The sequence below is a fragment of the Emydura macquarii genome, unplaced genomic scaffold (assembly GCF_026122565.2).
Source record: "Emydura macquarii macquarii isolate MOO-44397 ecotype Brisbane River unplaced genomic scaffold, CSIRO-AGI_Emac_v2 contig_2205, whole genome shotgun sequence".
Classification (NCBI taxonomy): Eukaryota; Metazoa; Chordata; order Testudines; family Chelidae; genus Emydura; species Emydura macquarii.
Window position 1 is genome coordinate 21454947 of NW_027132342.1, and position 16274 is coordinate 21471220.

Consider the following 16274-nt stretch of genomic DNA (forward strand, 5'->3'; position numbering starts at 1 on the left):
GTGATCCTCTGCTTGCGCAACCCACATCAATCAGCACAGAAATGAGAGGTTCATTATGCCTTTGGGTGTAAATTCACGTCTTCTTATAACAGTGTGAGCCATGGTGAGCTGCTGAAAGTAATTCTTCCATCAGTCAACACAATGAAGGGCATTTGTGGTGCATGCAGATGAATGAGGGAATTAAATTCTGTGGGACACAACATAACACATAAAATTGTACATTATAGAAGAGTGACAGCTCTGCTATAGTTAAGGTTTAGACCAACTTTGTGTTTAAAGCTCAACTCTTTTAGGTGCTCTAAAATCTACACAGTTACTCAGATTACCTTGAAATTTGGTGTGCCTCATGCAAGTGCAGGGTTCAGTTGGTGATCCAAATTGGGGGCACTTTGACCAAGGGGTTCTGGAGATATAGCTTCTCTACCCCTAAAAAAGCTTTTCTTAAAGCTGAGAGTTTCTGCCACGGCTCAGATCATTGCATCAGGGTCTCCAAAGTGTAAGGGTTACTCCAACAGAGAGCATAGCAACCACTGGCCCTGAGGGAAAATTAAAATAAAACATTATTTGTAAAAGATTGTTCTTATTCAGTAAGGATCATCATTGCCTCATGTGCTCATTCTTTCTCCATATAGATTACACTAAGCATGCAAGGACAGAGGAGTTAATGGGGTTGTCAATGGATATTCCTTTGCACCAGCTGGATAGTTCATTTCAAGCCCTACCTTGGGCAGGAATCTGTCTCTATAGGAAGCTTTCCCCCTCCTCTAATTATTATTATTTTGGGGAAATGTAATCAAAGTATTTTTGGTTAAAAAACCAAAACCATACAAATGCTTGCTGGCACAAGAAGGGTATTTTAGGAATTAGTAGAGAGGGTGTAATGGGTGGGAAAGGTTTGGGGCTGCATTGAGGGAGGGGCTGGGGGGCTGAGGGCTCAGGTGGGGGACACTGGGAAAGGAACATGGGAGTGAGTAGCATGGAGACTAGGGGCAGAGGCTCCCTCCCAACCCCACATTCTCCTCTTCTGTATGTGCCAGAATATGGGGGGCTGACCCCTCTCCCTGCCCCCTGGGCCGTGTCTGAGCCCCACTTCCTGCTCCCCTGTGTATGCCAGAATTCTGGGGCTTCTAGCCCCTCTGCAGGAGATGGGGAGGTGATAGGGGGGGGAAGAGGAGGAGTCTGAGCTCCTCTCACTTTCCCCCTCATGTGAGCTGGGATCTGAGGGTTACTGCCCTCTGTTGGTTGAGGATTACCACACACTTGGGACTCAGACACTCAGGTTTATCAATTTAAACCTTTATTTAAACCAAAAGCATGCCCTCACATTTACAATTACCTTCTCCTGGGGCATAGGCAAGTCACAATGGATTTTTCTTATGAGGTGCTGACTACCCCACATTATACTCTAGCCTATTTATACCTTTCCACATTTTCTGACCATCCCATCAACATTAAGCCTCATGTCTTACATAATCCATACAATAGGCATATACAGGCTTCAATTTACATAACTTTAGCTGTCTATGCTATTTTTATGTCATCATGCCTCTTTTCTAATTGGTTTATTTACTCTAATCATACCATTCTATGTAGAAATGTTCCTGTTTTTCCCAGTACAGGGACTTGTTGTCAGTAGCTTTTATGTATCTTACTGTACTGATTAACTTCCTCTTATTTATGCCTAAGCTTGTCAAAATTGAATTTTTATTTTTTCTAATTTTAGTGATTAATATCAATTTTGTTTGTATTGTTTTTACTGTTGCTGGAAATTAAGTGGGGAGAAGGGTTGGGGTAGAGTTAGGACAGCACTGACAGCAGGGCTGCGGGGGCTTCCTGTGTATCTGAGGGGCCCAGAACATCAGGATGCAAGATGAAGGGGCAGCTGCAGTCCTGCCCCAGCAGAGCAGAGACCTCTGGCCAGGACTGCAAGGAGGCGGATAAGTCTCCAGCTGTGGGGTGCTGCTGAACATTGCCTGCCCAGGGATGACTCCCACGTGTCTGGCTGGTGAGTGAGGGAGTGGGCTGTCCCCCCAGCCAGGACTTTGAGGAGGAAGAGGATAAGCCCCTGGCCATGGGGAAGGCCACCCAGCTGGTAAATGGCTCCTGCCTGGGGACTGGGCAACCTTAACTCTGTGTTAACTAAGGTTTTTTTGTTTTGTTTTTTGCTATTCAATTTGTAAGCCATGCCTCATGTCCACTTACTATAGGGTAGCCCTGGCTGAAACATACTTACAGAACATCCTCAGTGGCTATTGAGAACTCCAAGGGGGCAGTTAAGCGTGGTGTGGCTGGTGTGTACCATAATTTTGTATGTCCTGGTTCTCTGAGGTTTACAGGTTGGTGGCTTTGATGTTCTGTAAAGGCACGAGTCACTGTTGGTCACTTTGAACTCTGTATTAACAAAGGTTTTGGACCGTGAATAATCAACTAGTAATTTATTGTAACCCAAATGGCAATCTGGAATGATGCCTTAGCAGCTGAATTCCAGTGAATGTTTGCCAGGATCTGGAGTGTCCAGTAAGAATGCCTGATGTGTGCGGTGTGTGCGGCCTTCCAGAAACTAAACTGCACACATAAGAGAAAGAAGCTTCTTTTTCCTAATTTCTGATATCCCTTTGTTTCTGTTTTTTTGCATATCTGTAACTTAAAATTAAGGTATCTGAAAATCTAGTGAGCATGTTGTGCTCACCTCTTTCCCCCCAAAACAATATACATATATTTTAAAATGGATTAAAACCCCTCATAATTAAAAGTGAAAAAATGTCACCAAAGAAACAAAACCAATCAACCAGCCCTCCACCTCCCTCACACCTCCTGCGTTGGAGACAAGGGGTCAGTGGAGCTGGATGTATGCAGGCTAATGAGCTATTCTTGTGAGTGGAGAGAAAAGGGCACGAGAAGGGTGAGTGTCTTTAGGGTTTCCCTGGGATTTAGAGGTGCTTCACAAGCATGTGTCCATGATAAAGTTGATGCCAGAGCCTCTGCACCAAATGGCTAACATTTGAAGGGGTTTCCCAGCCCTAGTGCCTTGGCCCACTGGAATGCTTTGGCAGAAGTAATATGGGGATGCTTAGACCACTGATACCTTAGTGCAAAGGCATTCTTATTTCTTTTCAGTCCTCCTGCTGTAATGCTCTAAACAGCCTATTTGTCGTTTGTCTGTACCTATTTCTCTGACCTGCCTTTTTAGAGTATAGCCTGTGGGGGAGGGATCATCTCCTATTCTATGTTGGTACAGGGCCTAGAGCAATAGGACTGTGATGCTGGCTGGGGACTTTAGGCACTACTGAAATAAAAACAACAACAATGAATGGTGACTGGGAAAGAAGTAGGGCTTGTGCTGGGAAGGGCCAGGTGAGAAGAAGGGTGGCAGAGAGGAAAAAAAAGCTCTGCTATCCCCTCCTTCTAGAAAGCTGGAGTCTGCAGAGGGTACATGGTGTATGGTGAATGGTGATAGTGTGCAAATGATCTGGTGGAGAGGAGGCATCTGAGAGCATGGGATTTGGGCAAAAGCTTGTGACAGTCTGTGGGGAATACATATGGATGGAGTTCAGGGAGTGTCTGCAACTGAAATGTGTCTAAGTGGCTTATGTAGGAGTTGGGCGAGGACTTTGGGGTTTCCAGAGGTACAGGATTGTTCCATGTGGGGGATTTATGAATGGATAAATGTGTATGTGTGTGCAGAGAAGAATGACTACGTGTTCATCTATCACAAAACAAGATGAAATGCACATATATTGACTGAGGCAAAGATAGTACTTACCAAGGTCCATTGGTCAATTTTGGTATTGGATTAAAACATTAACAAATTAAAATGCATATTTTTGTAATATATTTTGTAATTTGGGGGAAGACTAACTACTTATATCCACAGGAGAGGACAGACACTCACAGACAAGTCAAAGTACTTTTTAAAAAGTCCTCATTTTTTGGTTGATGGTTGGCATAATTTTCTCTTTAGAAGGAAGATAAGTGAACCAGACTGGCCATACCAGGCCACTGGCAAAAAATGCATTCAAATCTCACCTGCTCTGCTTCAGTTTTACAGCCAGTTTTCTAAAATCATATTCCTATGGGCCTCTCTCAGGTTGACCTTTATGCTAAGGATGCAATATGGAGCAGTTTATATCATCCCCTTCCTCTCCCACCTTCCTGCCCTCTTTTTTTGTTTTTTAAATACAAATTGGGAAGAATAAAAACACCGTAAAAAGGGGAGACTGTTTATTTTAATAGCTTCCATGTTCTCTTTCCAGTTCATCTGAGTGTGCTTTGCAGTGACTATCATGCCTTTACCATATGGCATACATCTTTTTTTTAGAGAGACAAGTCCTTTAAAGGGGCATCCTAAAAGTGATAAATGACTTCTCTCACTTTATCTTGGGGATTCATTAGGCTACATCTACAATTGTTTCTATTAATTTCATAACAGCCTTGTCCAGAGCATAGTGTACAGGGGAAAAACAAAGTAAAAGCAACCATTATATTTCTTAAATAACCAGCAGTGATGCTGGATAATTAACATTTCCTTATTACCATTAGCAGGCTGGTCAAATACTATGATGTGCCTTAATTTTATTTATCATATTATATCATCTTCAATAACAAATCAGCTTCTTTCTTGTTGTTTAGGATCTGATTATGGCCTAGTTTTCACCAGGTTACACCAAGATTATCATGAGTAATTTTTGTGGAATGGAAAGAGAGTATAGAATTTTCTAACTTTTGTTGTTATGGATAATTCAGATTTATAATTCAGACCTTTTTGTGAACTTGTGATTGGCTCTCATTAGAGTGTATGAGTTTATTTTTGAATGGATGTAAGGCTTCCATTACCTTTTCAAAAACAAAACACTGAATCATTTAGTGCTAAGAAAACAAACAAACAAACAAAAAAAACACAGGTGTCAAGTATAGTGCAGTTCACAACCCAATGCAAATATGAGTAATTCACAGAGCTAACATTAATTGTCCAGTTTACAGAAACCACTTTTGCATAACATTAAATTTAGGTGAAAGAAAAATAATGGATTTACTATCCATGGATTTTGAACTTTAATTAATGTCCTCAATATAACTTCAGGTTTTTACAGTGACAGTTTCTGCTTAGCAAAAATGTCATAATAAATAACTGTGTAAAAAACCTTAATCTTCTTTATTTTTTGAGAATACCTAAAGAATATCACACTAGCAACTCTTTTCTTTCTTTTTTTCTTTTTGCATTTAATGAACAGAAATTATTTGTAGGAATATAATTAATTCAAATAACAATAAAATATCTTTCAAATATAACTTTTTATGTTGTAATGGAACATCTAAAAATTACAATATGACAATTCAGACATACATATACTGTTTTTAGGCAGTAAAATACTTGGTTATAGGAACCAGTTCTCCTCCTCTATTCAAAACTCAGGAAATAACAGCAGTTCAGTCCCTTCTCTTCTAAATCAATTTGAACGGAAAAGATTGATTTAAATCACTGCCTTTCTACCCTGATTTGGAGGTAACCTTTTAAAAAATAAGATTCCCTTGTAATTGTAATTTTATTTCCAAATGTACAGTTTTAATTTATTGGTTCTTCTTTATTTCATCATTAGTTTATCCAATGGGAGAGAAGAGAACCCGGTTGTAAATTGAGATTATTTGATGGCAGTTGTACAAAAAAATACACTTTTTTTAACTTTTAAAAACAATAACTAAAAACCTGGGTGGGCAGAAAAGTCCTTCTTTGCGGGCTCCTTAATGCACCAATAAGAAAGAACCTTTAGTGTCTGAATAACGGGCACCAACTGTGTTCTTCCCCGCCCCTTTGTATGAGTTACAAAAAAATTCTACTAGTATGTGGGAAACAGCACCTGTTGCCGCGCTGGTTGCTTCTGCTCGTTGAGCTAAAGCCTCAGCTGAAAAGCCGAGGAAGGCGGCAAGAGGCTCCAAAACCCACGAGTTCCTTCCAGCATGACCGAGCTGATCACCAAGGCGGTGGCAGCTTCCAAGGAGCGCAAAGGGCTCTCTATGGGTGCTCTTAAGAAGGCTCTGGCCGCCGGAGGCTACGATGTGGAGAAGAGCAACAGCCGCATCAAGCTGGGGCTCAAGAACGCGAAGCAAGGGCACTTTGGTGCAGACCAAAGGCACCCGGGCCTCTGACTCCTTCAAACTCAGCGAGAAGTTGGGAGAGACCAATGAAAAGGCGCAGGGGGAGAGAGAGAGGAGAAAAAAAAAGGCAGCAGCAAAGCCTAAAAAATCAGCTGTCAAGAACCCCCAAAAGTCTGAGATGGCGATAAAGAGCCCGAAAGAAGCCAAGGAAAGCCCCCAAGCCTAAGAAGGAAGCTAAGAGCCCAGCTAAAGCGAAAGCGGCGAAGCCCAAGGCTGGCAGCCGAAGCCAGGGAACCGGGAAGGCAAAGAATGACTTAAAGAAAGCTCCTCTCATGCCAAGACCCCCAACAGCTTTTTAAGAGCCACCCCCTTCTTCCGAAAAGGATCTGAAAAAGTTCGTTTAGTAACAACCTGATGGTGTTTTTCATGGAAGGCAGACATTCCCTTTTCTTTTTGCCCCTCAAAATCTCTGGAAAGGGACCCGTAAAACACGCTTTTGTGGATCGCTGGGAGTGAACGTGAAGCATCCCCCGGGAAAAAGTATTCGTGTCATTCTTGCCGTATTGCTTTCGCCCTTGCGAGAAAGCAAATCAATGGGATCACCTTATAAACTCAAGTGTAGCTTTAACTTTTTGGGGGGCAGGGCCGGGGTGCATCGTTCGAAGAAGAGTTCTTAGAAAGAAGATCCAATACTAATGCCGGAGTCGAGTATCTTCCGCTAATAATTATTAGAGGAGTGAGCATTAAGCAACTGTAGATCCACTCTTCTTGAGTAAGAGAAGAGAGGGGTTGCGTGCGCCGGAGACTGTAGCCATTCATTACCTAGCAGCTTCGATCACCATGTTGCAGGGAAAGGAGAGAGGAGACTTCGTGAATTAAAAATGGGTGATCGTGATTTATAGACAAAAATCCCTTTTCTGGTCTACTGGGCAGCTCTGCAAGGATTGGCCTTTAACAATCTTAAAGGGGGACGCGGGGATTAATCAGCATTACATACAGGCTGCTTTGCCATTCAGGGAGAAGAAGAATGTGGAGACTGTACCTAACACCAGATGCCTCCCTTCTCAGGGTATATTTTTATTTGGTTTCCAGTCACGTTTGTCAGCCAGTTAGATGCGCCGTCCCCAAGTGTAAGTACATAGGACCTGTGGATGTGGCTCATTTTGTTCATTGAACTCGTCGTTCATATTCTAATCCACAACCCCATCTAAATACTGCTGGTTACTATTTCAAAAGAACTGTCAGAAATAAATGTTATTTTCTATTAGGATATGATTAAAAAGTGAGTGATATTAGAGCTCTTTTTTAATTTTGTGAGTGGCTCTAAAAAGAGCCTTTGGGTTGTTTTCTTTGAAGTTTCCCGTTTCTTCTTGGTGGGATTCATTTGCCCTTGGCCTTATGGCTCTCAGTTTTCTTGGGCAGCAGCACGGCCTGGATGTTGGGCAGGACACCCCCTTGAGCGATAGTCACTTTCCCCAGCAGTTTATTGAGCTCCTCGTCGTTCCGGATGGCGAGCTGCAGGTGGCGGGGAATGATCCTGGTTTTCTTGTTGTCCCGAGCGGCGTTGCCAGCCAGCTCCAAAATCTCAGCGGTCAGATACTCCAGCACCGCAGCCATGTAGACCGGGGCTCCGGCCCCCACTCGCTCAGCATAATGGCCCTTCCGGAGCAGCCGGTGCACACGGCCCACCGGGAACTGCAGCCCGGCTCGCGACGAGCGAGACTTCGCCTTAGCCCGGACTTTACCGCCCTGCTTTCCTCGGCCTGACATTACTAACAATTCTCGTCGAAATCTGTTCACAAAGGTAAATCGAAAAATCTTAAAAATGACACCGGCCGCACCATCAGCCCGCCTTTATAGCCTTTCTGTGTGCAGAAGTAATCGCTGTGTGATAGGCAGACATGGCGTTAATCTCAATACAGCCAATGGGGAGGCGGATCTAACTCTGGCCAATGGTGGAATTCAACGTCCTACTTGCGACGCTCTCGTAGCTCTGACCCAACAGTAAATCAGCCAGGAGAGTCGCCTTCGTTCCATAAAGTATCTAAAATACTTCAGTAGCCCCGGCGATTTGTGGACATTTGGGGCTGAACAGTAAAAGAGAGACACAGCTCGGAGGGGTGTGGATGAAAGAAGCTCGCAGTAAAGAAATTGTCAAAAATGCCCGAGCCCGCGAAATCTGCTCCGGCTCCCAAGAAAGGATCTAAGAAAGCTGTGACCAAGGTCCAAAAAAAAAAAAAAAAAGGGGGGATAAGAAGCGCAAGAAGAGCATGAAGGAGAGTTACTCCATCTACGTCTACAAAGTGCTGAAGCAAGTTCACCCCGATACTTGCATCTCGTCTAAGGCCATGGGCATCATGAATTCCTTCGTGAACGATATTTTTGAGCGTATCGCTGGAGAAGCGTCTCGACTGGCTCATTACAACAAGCGCTCGACCATCACTTCCCGGGAGATCCAGACCGCGGTGCGCCTGCTGCTGCCGGGGGAGCTGGCCAAACACGCTGTGTCTGAGGGTACCAAGGCTGTCACCAAGTACACTAGCTCCAAGTAGAGAGTTTAATAGACCAGTAGCACTAAAACCCAAAGGCTCTTTTAAGAGCCATACATCTTTTCATTAAAGAGCTGTATTATCATTAACACCTATCATGTGTTCTCTCAACTATACTAAATAGTCTTTAAAAAACAAGAGGCTTAATATATTGAAGGAATAAGCGCTATAATAAAAACAAGTACTTTTGAACCATGCTTTCCTATAGGAAACTTCCAGACCATGCGACTTGATTCATTCTTTTCAGGTCTAGTTTCCTGGAGGACAGCATTATGCTAGGGATTTTATTTTTGGATAGCAATCGAAGATCCTACAAACACTGAAATAAGAGGACGCTATTTAAAGGGGAACACCCAAACTAATATTTTAAAAAGACACGCCTTTGTTCATTTTAGCCAAATGATTTACACAAACCAAACCCCTAGACGCTCATAGAACTTCAATGAAACGCAACGAAAATGGAGGGGGAACTACTTATGAGTTGGTTACAGCTCCTTTCAGTGTGAATGTAGTGGCTCTTAAAAGAGCCTTTGGGTCGTTTGGAAGTTGCCGAAAATGGCCGAGCAGCCTTTAAGCCCGCTCACCACGGATACGCCGGGCTAACTGGATGTCCTTGGGCATGATGGTGACTCTCTTGGCGTGAATAGCGCACAGGTTAGTATCTTCAAAGAGCCCCACCAAATAGGCTTCGCTCGCCTCCTGCAGGGCCATAACAGCCGAGCTCTGGAAGCGCAAGTCAGTCTTGAAATCTTGGGCGATTTCGCGGACCAGGCGCTGGAAGGGCAGCTTGCGGATAAGCAGCTCGGTGGATTTCTGGTAGCGGCGGATCTCTCGCAGGGCCACGGTGCCGGGTCGGTAACGATGAGGCTTCTTTACTCCCCCGGTGGCAGGCGCGCTCTTCCGGGCGGCTTTAGTTGCCAGCTGCTTACGGGGGGCTTTGCCACCAGTGGATTTACGGGCGGTCTGCTTGGTCCTGGCCATTTTCAACAAAGCACAACTGTAACTCAGAGACAAACGAACTGAGAGCCTGAGAAACTTTACGGAGCGTTTCACTGGAGGTATTTATTGGCAAGGACTGCTTCTGATTGGCTCATGGAAAGAAGCCCTAAATCATTGGATATTTTGAAAATTTGAAAAGCCCGCGCTGTAATAGAGAAACACCGAGACCCTTTTAACCTCACCACCATCCTAGTAGCGTTTACTGTTTTCTGGGAACGGTTTCCGAGGGGGACATAGGTTCTTTGAAATTCACAGTCCTTTGACCACATCAATACAGGGTTGTTTTACATACATTTTCTGTCTCTGCGATATCATCTTACAAAGTCATTCCTTACTCCCGTACATTTTTTTTTAATCGGAGGCTCCATGTTTCACTATTGGTCTCGCAAAATTTACAGCTTGCACGGCGTCCGCTGCTGCCTCCCCCGCGAGGGAACTAGCCAGACAGACTGCGATCAAGGACACGAACCCTTCTCCAGCTAAAGGATTTCTTACTGCAGAAAAAACAACCAGAGTCCTGTAGCACTTTAAAGACTAACATATTTAATTTCTGCAGGCATGAGCTTTGGTGGGCTGTAAGTCTTTAAAGTGCTTCAGGACTCTCGTTGTTTTTGCTGTATACAGATTAACACCGCTACCCCTCTGGAACTTTACTGCAGAAAGTGTTCAGAACTATCCACCTTTCAGTAAACGAGCTTTAATATTGTGCTTTAAATCTATTAGTTGCATGTATTGCAAGTTCTCTATGAAGTAACACATAACTGGAGCCAAATTAGGCTTTTGCGTGTTCTCCTGAGCCCTTACTTGTATTATTTAGCATTTTCATTTGGTTCAACCCCACAGTGATTTTTTTCCCTGACATGTGATGAAGGAACTAGAGAACACAGGTTTACATGCTTTTTAATAAGTCAATGGATATTAAATTATTACTTCAAAAAGAATAATAAGATAAAGTAATACGTGTCGTGTTCTTTAATTAGGCATTATTACTAATGGAATGTGTTGAATAAATTCTTAGTTCTAATGTTTTCATTTGTAGATATTTAAGTGGTGGCCCAGATATCCTTCAGTTCTTCTTCTCAGACTTAGAGGCACTTTGCCTTCATGAAGGACTTCTTTACTCTCTTCTTTCATCCTACCTTCAACCTTAATCAAACAGAGGAGACACTGAAGACGTTCTTGAATGGTAATCACTTTAAATACTTAAATAGTAAAAAGCGGTAGTTTTTCTGTAGCACTTTAAAGACTAACACATTTCTTTGGGCATAAGCTTTCATGCATCTGACGAAGTGGGTTGCAGCCCACGAAAGCTTTATGCCCGCAGAAATTTGTTAGTCTTTAAGGTGCTACAGGACTCTTGTTTTTGCTGTATACAGACTAATGTGGCTACCCCTCTCGAGTAGTTTTTCTGACTACGTTTTCATCCTGATATATCTTCACTCACAAGAATCTACCTGGCTTAATATGTGGTCTGCAGCAGAAGATGAATAGAACACAAAGCAAGATATATCGATATCCCTTTTTCCCTTCTTGTCTCCTATAACAAATGTTTCATAAGTTCTACAGACTCTTTCACTGAACAAGCCTGATTTATTCCACGAGCACGATCCACCTGGAGCTGAAAGGGGTAGTTTTTCTGTTTAAAAAATCGTATGTGATTATTACATTAAAAGCCACAGATTTTGTGGTTTCATACGGTTGACTATCCTTAAAATGGCTGTTGTATATTAATCTTTCCCTGCATTGTTTTAGTAGGGCTATAATCTTGCTTTACAGGTAGAGGAATATAAGAACTAATCATATAGAGAGAGGAGTGATTGTTTGCAACAGGCAAAATTACTGACAACACTGAAACTTAATTTAGAGCAAAATGTCCCCTGAAAATCCTGGTTTGAAAAGATATAGGTTGATATTAAGGTTGTTGTTCCCCATATTTTTCCTACTCAAATAAAATAATTTATATTAATGAAAAATCCACATATACTGAATCATAATATTAAAATACAAAGAAAATTGCTGAATGGTAGAACATAAGGGTTACATTTTGTTAATTTAAGGTTGAGTAATATTGATGTAATGCTAATGATTTATAGTAAGAGTGGAAAATGAAAATCAAATTATGAAAGTTGGGATAAATATATCAATGGGTATATGTGTTGTTGCATAGCATTGGATGGAGGAAAGCTAATGTGTATGCCATATGGAAAGGTAAAAAACTGAATGAACAAGTGCCCAAATCAGACAATACCTGACCAGAGATAGAAATGGCCATTATGAAATGCAGAAGAGTTTCCTGGTACTGAAGAAGTCATTACATTTGGCCCCTACCTGTTCCATCTTATTTGTTTATTACTGTCTGTCAGAAATATATAACCAGAAACTATAAATAACAAAGATTATATCTGCAGATTTATAAATAAAAGGAAATTGAAAATTGAGTAAGTCTAAATTGGGTGGAGTCATGCCTGTTTCCCAACTTTATACAGTGCTTTAGTTTAATTCCACCTTTACTTGCACTAAACTCAGCATTGGTGACCTTTTAAAACTGTTCAAAATGGTTGAAAGGTGGCAGCATGTTATTTTGTAATAAACTTGTTGAAAGAAAGAATAAAAGGAGTCTGAGTAATTGTATTTTCTAGGTGACTTGAAATATTCACTAGCACTCTTCCTTCTCACACATTACTCCATCCCTTTAAGGAGTACCCTTACACATTTCCTAATCAAGGCCCCTATTAGGAACCCCACTATCCAGATAGTATTACCAACACATATTCCAAATATCACAAACTGGTAACAGGATGTAGACCTGTAAGAGCAAGATATGAGAGCTGGCACTGTTAAATCTCTAAACCTCCAATTTCCAAGCAAGTGAAGGGAAATTAATGGCAATGGGAGCAGACAATGCCCTATCTCTGCTTTCAAGCCTCACAAAACCCATCTGTGCTTTCTGGGGTGTGAGAACAATGACACAGCAGCTTGTATTAGAGGAAGGGTCATCTATCCACAATGGTTTCTGTGGACAAAGTTTTGGTGACAGAAGTTGCAGTTTATCACCCCAGTTTAGCAAGCCTCCACACCCAAATTTCATTTCTGACAATGAAACCCAGGCTTTCTGTCACTAAAACAAACCTAATTCCCCAAAGGGACATAAGTCCTCTGTTGAAATACTTCTGCAATGGGGAGGGTAGGTGTTAGCAAAGTCCATTCACTTAGAGTAGATGAGGCCTATTTACAACTATTGATTAGAAGGTGAGAATATGCCTGCAGAAATTAAATTTCTTAGTCTTTAAAGTGTTACAGGACTCTAGTTGCTTTTACTCTATGATGTAAGACTTATGAAATAGCAGCTTCTATTAGGGGGTGGTCTTTCCCCATAAGTAGTCCTCTGTCTTCTTCTTACCAATGGGGGTGGGGTGGGGGGGTGGAGGTGAGGAGAGTAATGACAAGCTTCTTTTCTTTTCTTTACTTTTCTTTCTTTTCTTTTCTCCTCCAATTTATTACATGGAGCAAAATTAAAGGTGTTGATGAGTTTGGAAAATCTGTGGTAGGCAGGAATTAATTAATATTACTGCTGTTGCCTGTTTCCACTAGAGGGCTTTGCAATACATTCATTCTACATCTTACGGTTCCCCCGTTGGGGCCCAGAGAGATAGTATGATATAAATCAGTGATCACCACCTCTGGGTTTCTTCACTTCATTTAAAAAAAACAACAACAACAAAAAATTAAGTCACAGAAGACCATTATTCCCTTATTTCTGAGCACAAATAACCTGAAAGTGAACATGGATTATAATTTGATATTAATTTTTACACATCAATACTTTTACCTTCAGCATACCCCTGTCTTGCCATTTCTATCATGCACATGTGCCTCACCTGCTCTGCTTCAGTTTTACAGCTAATCTCCTAAAGCCACATTCCTCTGGTCCTTTCACAGGTCCACCTTTATTTTGATGCACTGTGGAGCTTTTATTCTCAATATTTGTTCCCTTTCCCATACCTTTATATAGATAGCTGAAGATATTTTATATAGCTATATAAGATAAAGCTGTGATGGTACCTATAAAGCATACTGCAATGTAAAGGAAATGGTACAAGGAAGCTGTAAAGATAAGCAGTGAAATCTCCCCCTTGTATTATATGTCTTTAATTGGCTCTGCATGGTGTTGCATGAGGCATTATAATATTTTCAATAGAATATAGTGTTTTTAGGAGATAAAAGATGGGTTAAGGGAACCAATTTTTAACCCATGTTCAAAGTTCAGAGAGCCGTTACTTCCTTGTATTTGAAATCGATTTAGATTGACAAGGTCAATTTAAATAACCCCTTGCTACCCTGATGTGGAGAAAAGCCTGTAAAGAATTGTATATTTGACTTTATTGCTGACACAATTATAATTTACAATGAAAAACGAAAGTTTCCCTTTTCCAAGTTTTCTCTAGCCCCAGGATATAGGTTTACTGACTTTTCTTTAATCCACCATTAGTCTCTCCAACCGGAAATTCTAATGGCTGCAAAATGAGGTGATTCGGTATCAGAGGAGAGGCTAAGAGTACAACTTGCAAGGGGAAACTACTGCTGATCTGTAGAAAAAAAATCCCATTTCAATTTCTGACTCTCTGATGGGTGTGAGATAAAGCCATTAGTAAATTTGAAAAGCCCGCGCTGTGTCATGATTGGACAATGACAACCCACACAGTTTTTCCTCTTAAAGCAGATTCAGCATTATGCAGGCTTTTCTTCGTCCATTCAGGGGAAGGGATAATTGTGGGGAGAGGGTGATATTGAGAAGATTGCAGCACTCTCGCCCCCTTCCCAGTTTACCATACCATTTATCTTTGGAGACTTAAATGACTTTCGATAGGTTAAAAATGTCATTATCTGATCAGCCAATGGTAATGAGGATCTAACGGTGACCAATAGCGAGCCAAAATATGCCGGTGGTGACTTGTCAAGTCCAATAGGAAACCATGAACGAAAGGTTCATTATTAGCAGGAGATAATATAAAGAGGAGCAACGAGTGTGTCACATCTTGCTTTTTTTTGAGTATAGAGTGAGTGTGCGTACAAGGGAGATTCAGTCTAAATTGAGTGTAATCTACGTGCTAATTGGAAGATGCCTGAGCCTGCAAAATCCGCTCCGGCTGCAAAGAAGGGGTCTAAGAAAGCCGTGACTAAGACCCAGAAGAAAGGCGACAAGAAGCGCAGGAAAACAAGAAAGGAGAGTTACTCTATCTACGTGTATAAAGTGCTGAAGCAAGTTCACCCAGATACCGGTATCTCCTCCAAGGCGATGGGTATCATGAACTCTTTTGTGAATGATATTTTTGAGCGTATCGCTGGAGAAGCGTCTCGCTTGGCTCATTACAACAAGCGCTCGACTATCACTTCTCGGGAAATCCAGACCGCTGTGCGCCTGCTGCTGCCGGGGGAGCTAGCTAAACATGCTGTATCTGAGGGTACTAAGGCTGTTACCAAATACACCAGCTCCAAGTAAGCAGTTTTTGAGTAGGCTAACACAATCTATAACCCAAAGGCTCTTTTAAGAGCCAACCACACTTTCATTCAAAGGGCAGAACATCGCTAACAACTATATTTTCCCCCAAACTGCAATATGTCGTCTATAAAGGGAAAAAAATAAAATATGCTGGGTTTAAATTTTACATAAGAACTTTCAAGCAAGTTGTAAGTACGTTTTGTTCCTAAACTTTATGCTGGAAAAACCTGGATTCTCTTGCTAATGATAATAAATAAACATTTCTTTGCTATAGTCTAGGTAAAAGGATTCTTGTCTCTTGTAAAAGTGATTAAACTCCCACTTTACTGAAGTAGGAGTATGATTCAGTGATATTCAAGCACCATTTTAGCAAAAAATTAAGTTCATTTATGTATAAAATTGATTTTTAATATTCTGGGATTTCACTGTTTTCAAGCTAATGATTTTTTGTCACTGTTCCGATAATGTCTAATTTCTCCCTAGTTTTGCCCCATCCTTAAAAACTATTTAGTCCTTTATTGAGTACAGCTGAATGAAATCAACTGTCAATTTCTTACATCAAAACATTTAAAACCAAAGTTTTCCTTTATTTTCAAAGCACTTTCCCCCCTTATCCATAAACTTCTATGGAATGACAGAGTAGTCATTCTAGAGAAGTTTGGTGAAATGGAATTTAAAACAAACCACTCCAGAGGAAGCAAGATTAGAGTCACATCAACAGTGCTATCATTCTAATACTTTATACTACAGTACCATTAGGTAGTAATCCTCTAGGTCAGGATTTCATTTTGATTTAATCTCACCTATTTAGCTTGCAGGGGTATAGAAATTTTGGTTATGGTATATTATCTAAAATTTTCAGTTTCATTGATTTTTTTTACTTTCATGGCTGAGAAGTTAGATATTTTGTAGTCTTGAAAAAGCTACAGTATGAACTAAAGACGGAGTTGGAGCTGGGCCTTTTTATATCTTGGATGAGCTTTAACCTTCAAACCTGCAAAGAGTTGGGTTCGACGTTTCAGAACATAAACCCTGCTAATGGCTATCAGTCTTTTTTTGTGGGCTCATCGTAAATGACAGCAGCGACGGTCATTGTCAGACCAGAGATACATTTCATGATCCCACAGCAAACA

General features: G+C 41.4%; 3 protein-coding genes and 2 pseudogenes across 3 annotated transcripts; 3 read left to right on the plus strand and 2 right to left on the minus strand.

The window, feature by feature from the left end:
- Positions 1-5839: 5839 nt before the first annotated feature.
- Positions 5840-6839, plus strand: LOC137160804 (histone H1-like; annotated as a pseudogene).
- Positions 6840-7410: 571 nt separating this feature from the next.
- Positions 7411-8009, minus strand: LOC137160807 (histone H2A.J-like). Its single transcript, XM_067559675.1, has one exon. It carries the CDS (start codon positions 7861-7863, stop codon positions 7474-7476), a length of 390 nt encoding a protein of 129 aa, XP_067415776.1. The 5' UTR covers positions 7864-8009; the 3' UTR covers positions 7411-7473.
- A 68-nt stretch (positions 8010-8077) lies between these two features.
- Positions 8078-8700, plus strand: LOC137160808 (histone H2B 1/2/3/4/6-like; annotated as a pseudogene).
- A 451-nt stretch (positions 8701-9151) lies between these two features.
- On the minus strand, positions 9152-9658 carry LOC137160805 (histone H3). Its single transcript, XM_067559673.1, has one exon. It carries the CDS (start codon positions 9621-9623, stop codon positions 9213-9215), a length of 411 nt encoding a protein of 136 aa, XP_067415774.1. The 5' UTR covers positions 9624-9658; the 3' UTR covers positions 9152-9212.
- Positions 9659-14650: 4992 nt separating this feature from the next.
- On the plus strand, positions 14651-15197 carry LOC137160495 (histone H2B 8-like). Its single transcript, XM_067559062.1, has one exon. The coding sequence runs from the start codon at positions 14761-14763 to the stop codon at positions 15139-15141; it is 381 nt and encodes a 126-aa protein (XP_067415163.1). The 5' UTR covers positions 14651-14760; the 3' UTR covers positions 15142-15197.
- Positions 15198-16274: the final 1077 nt, after the last annotated feature.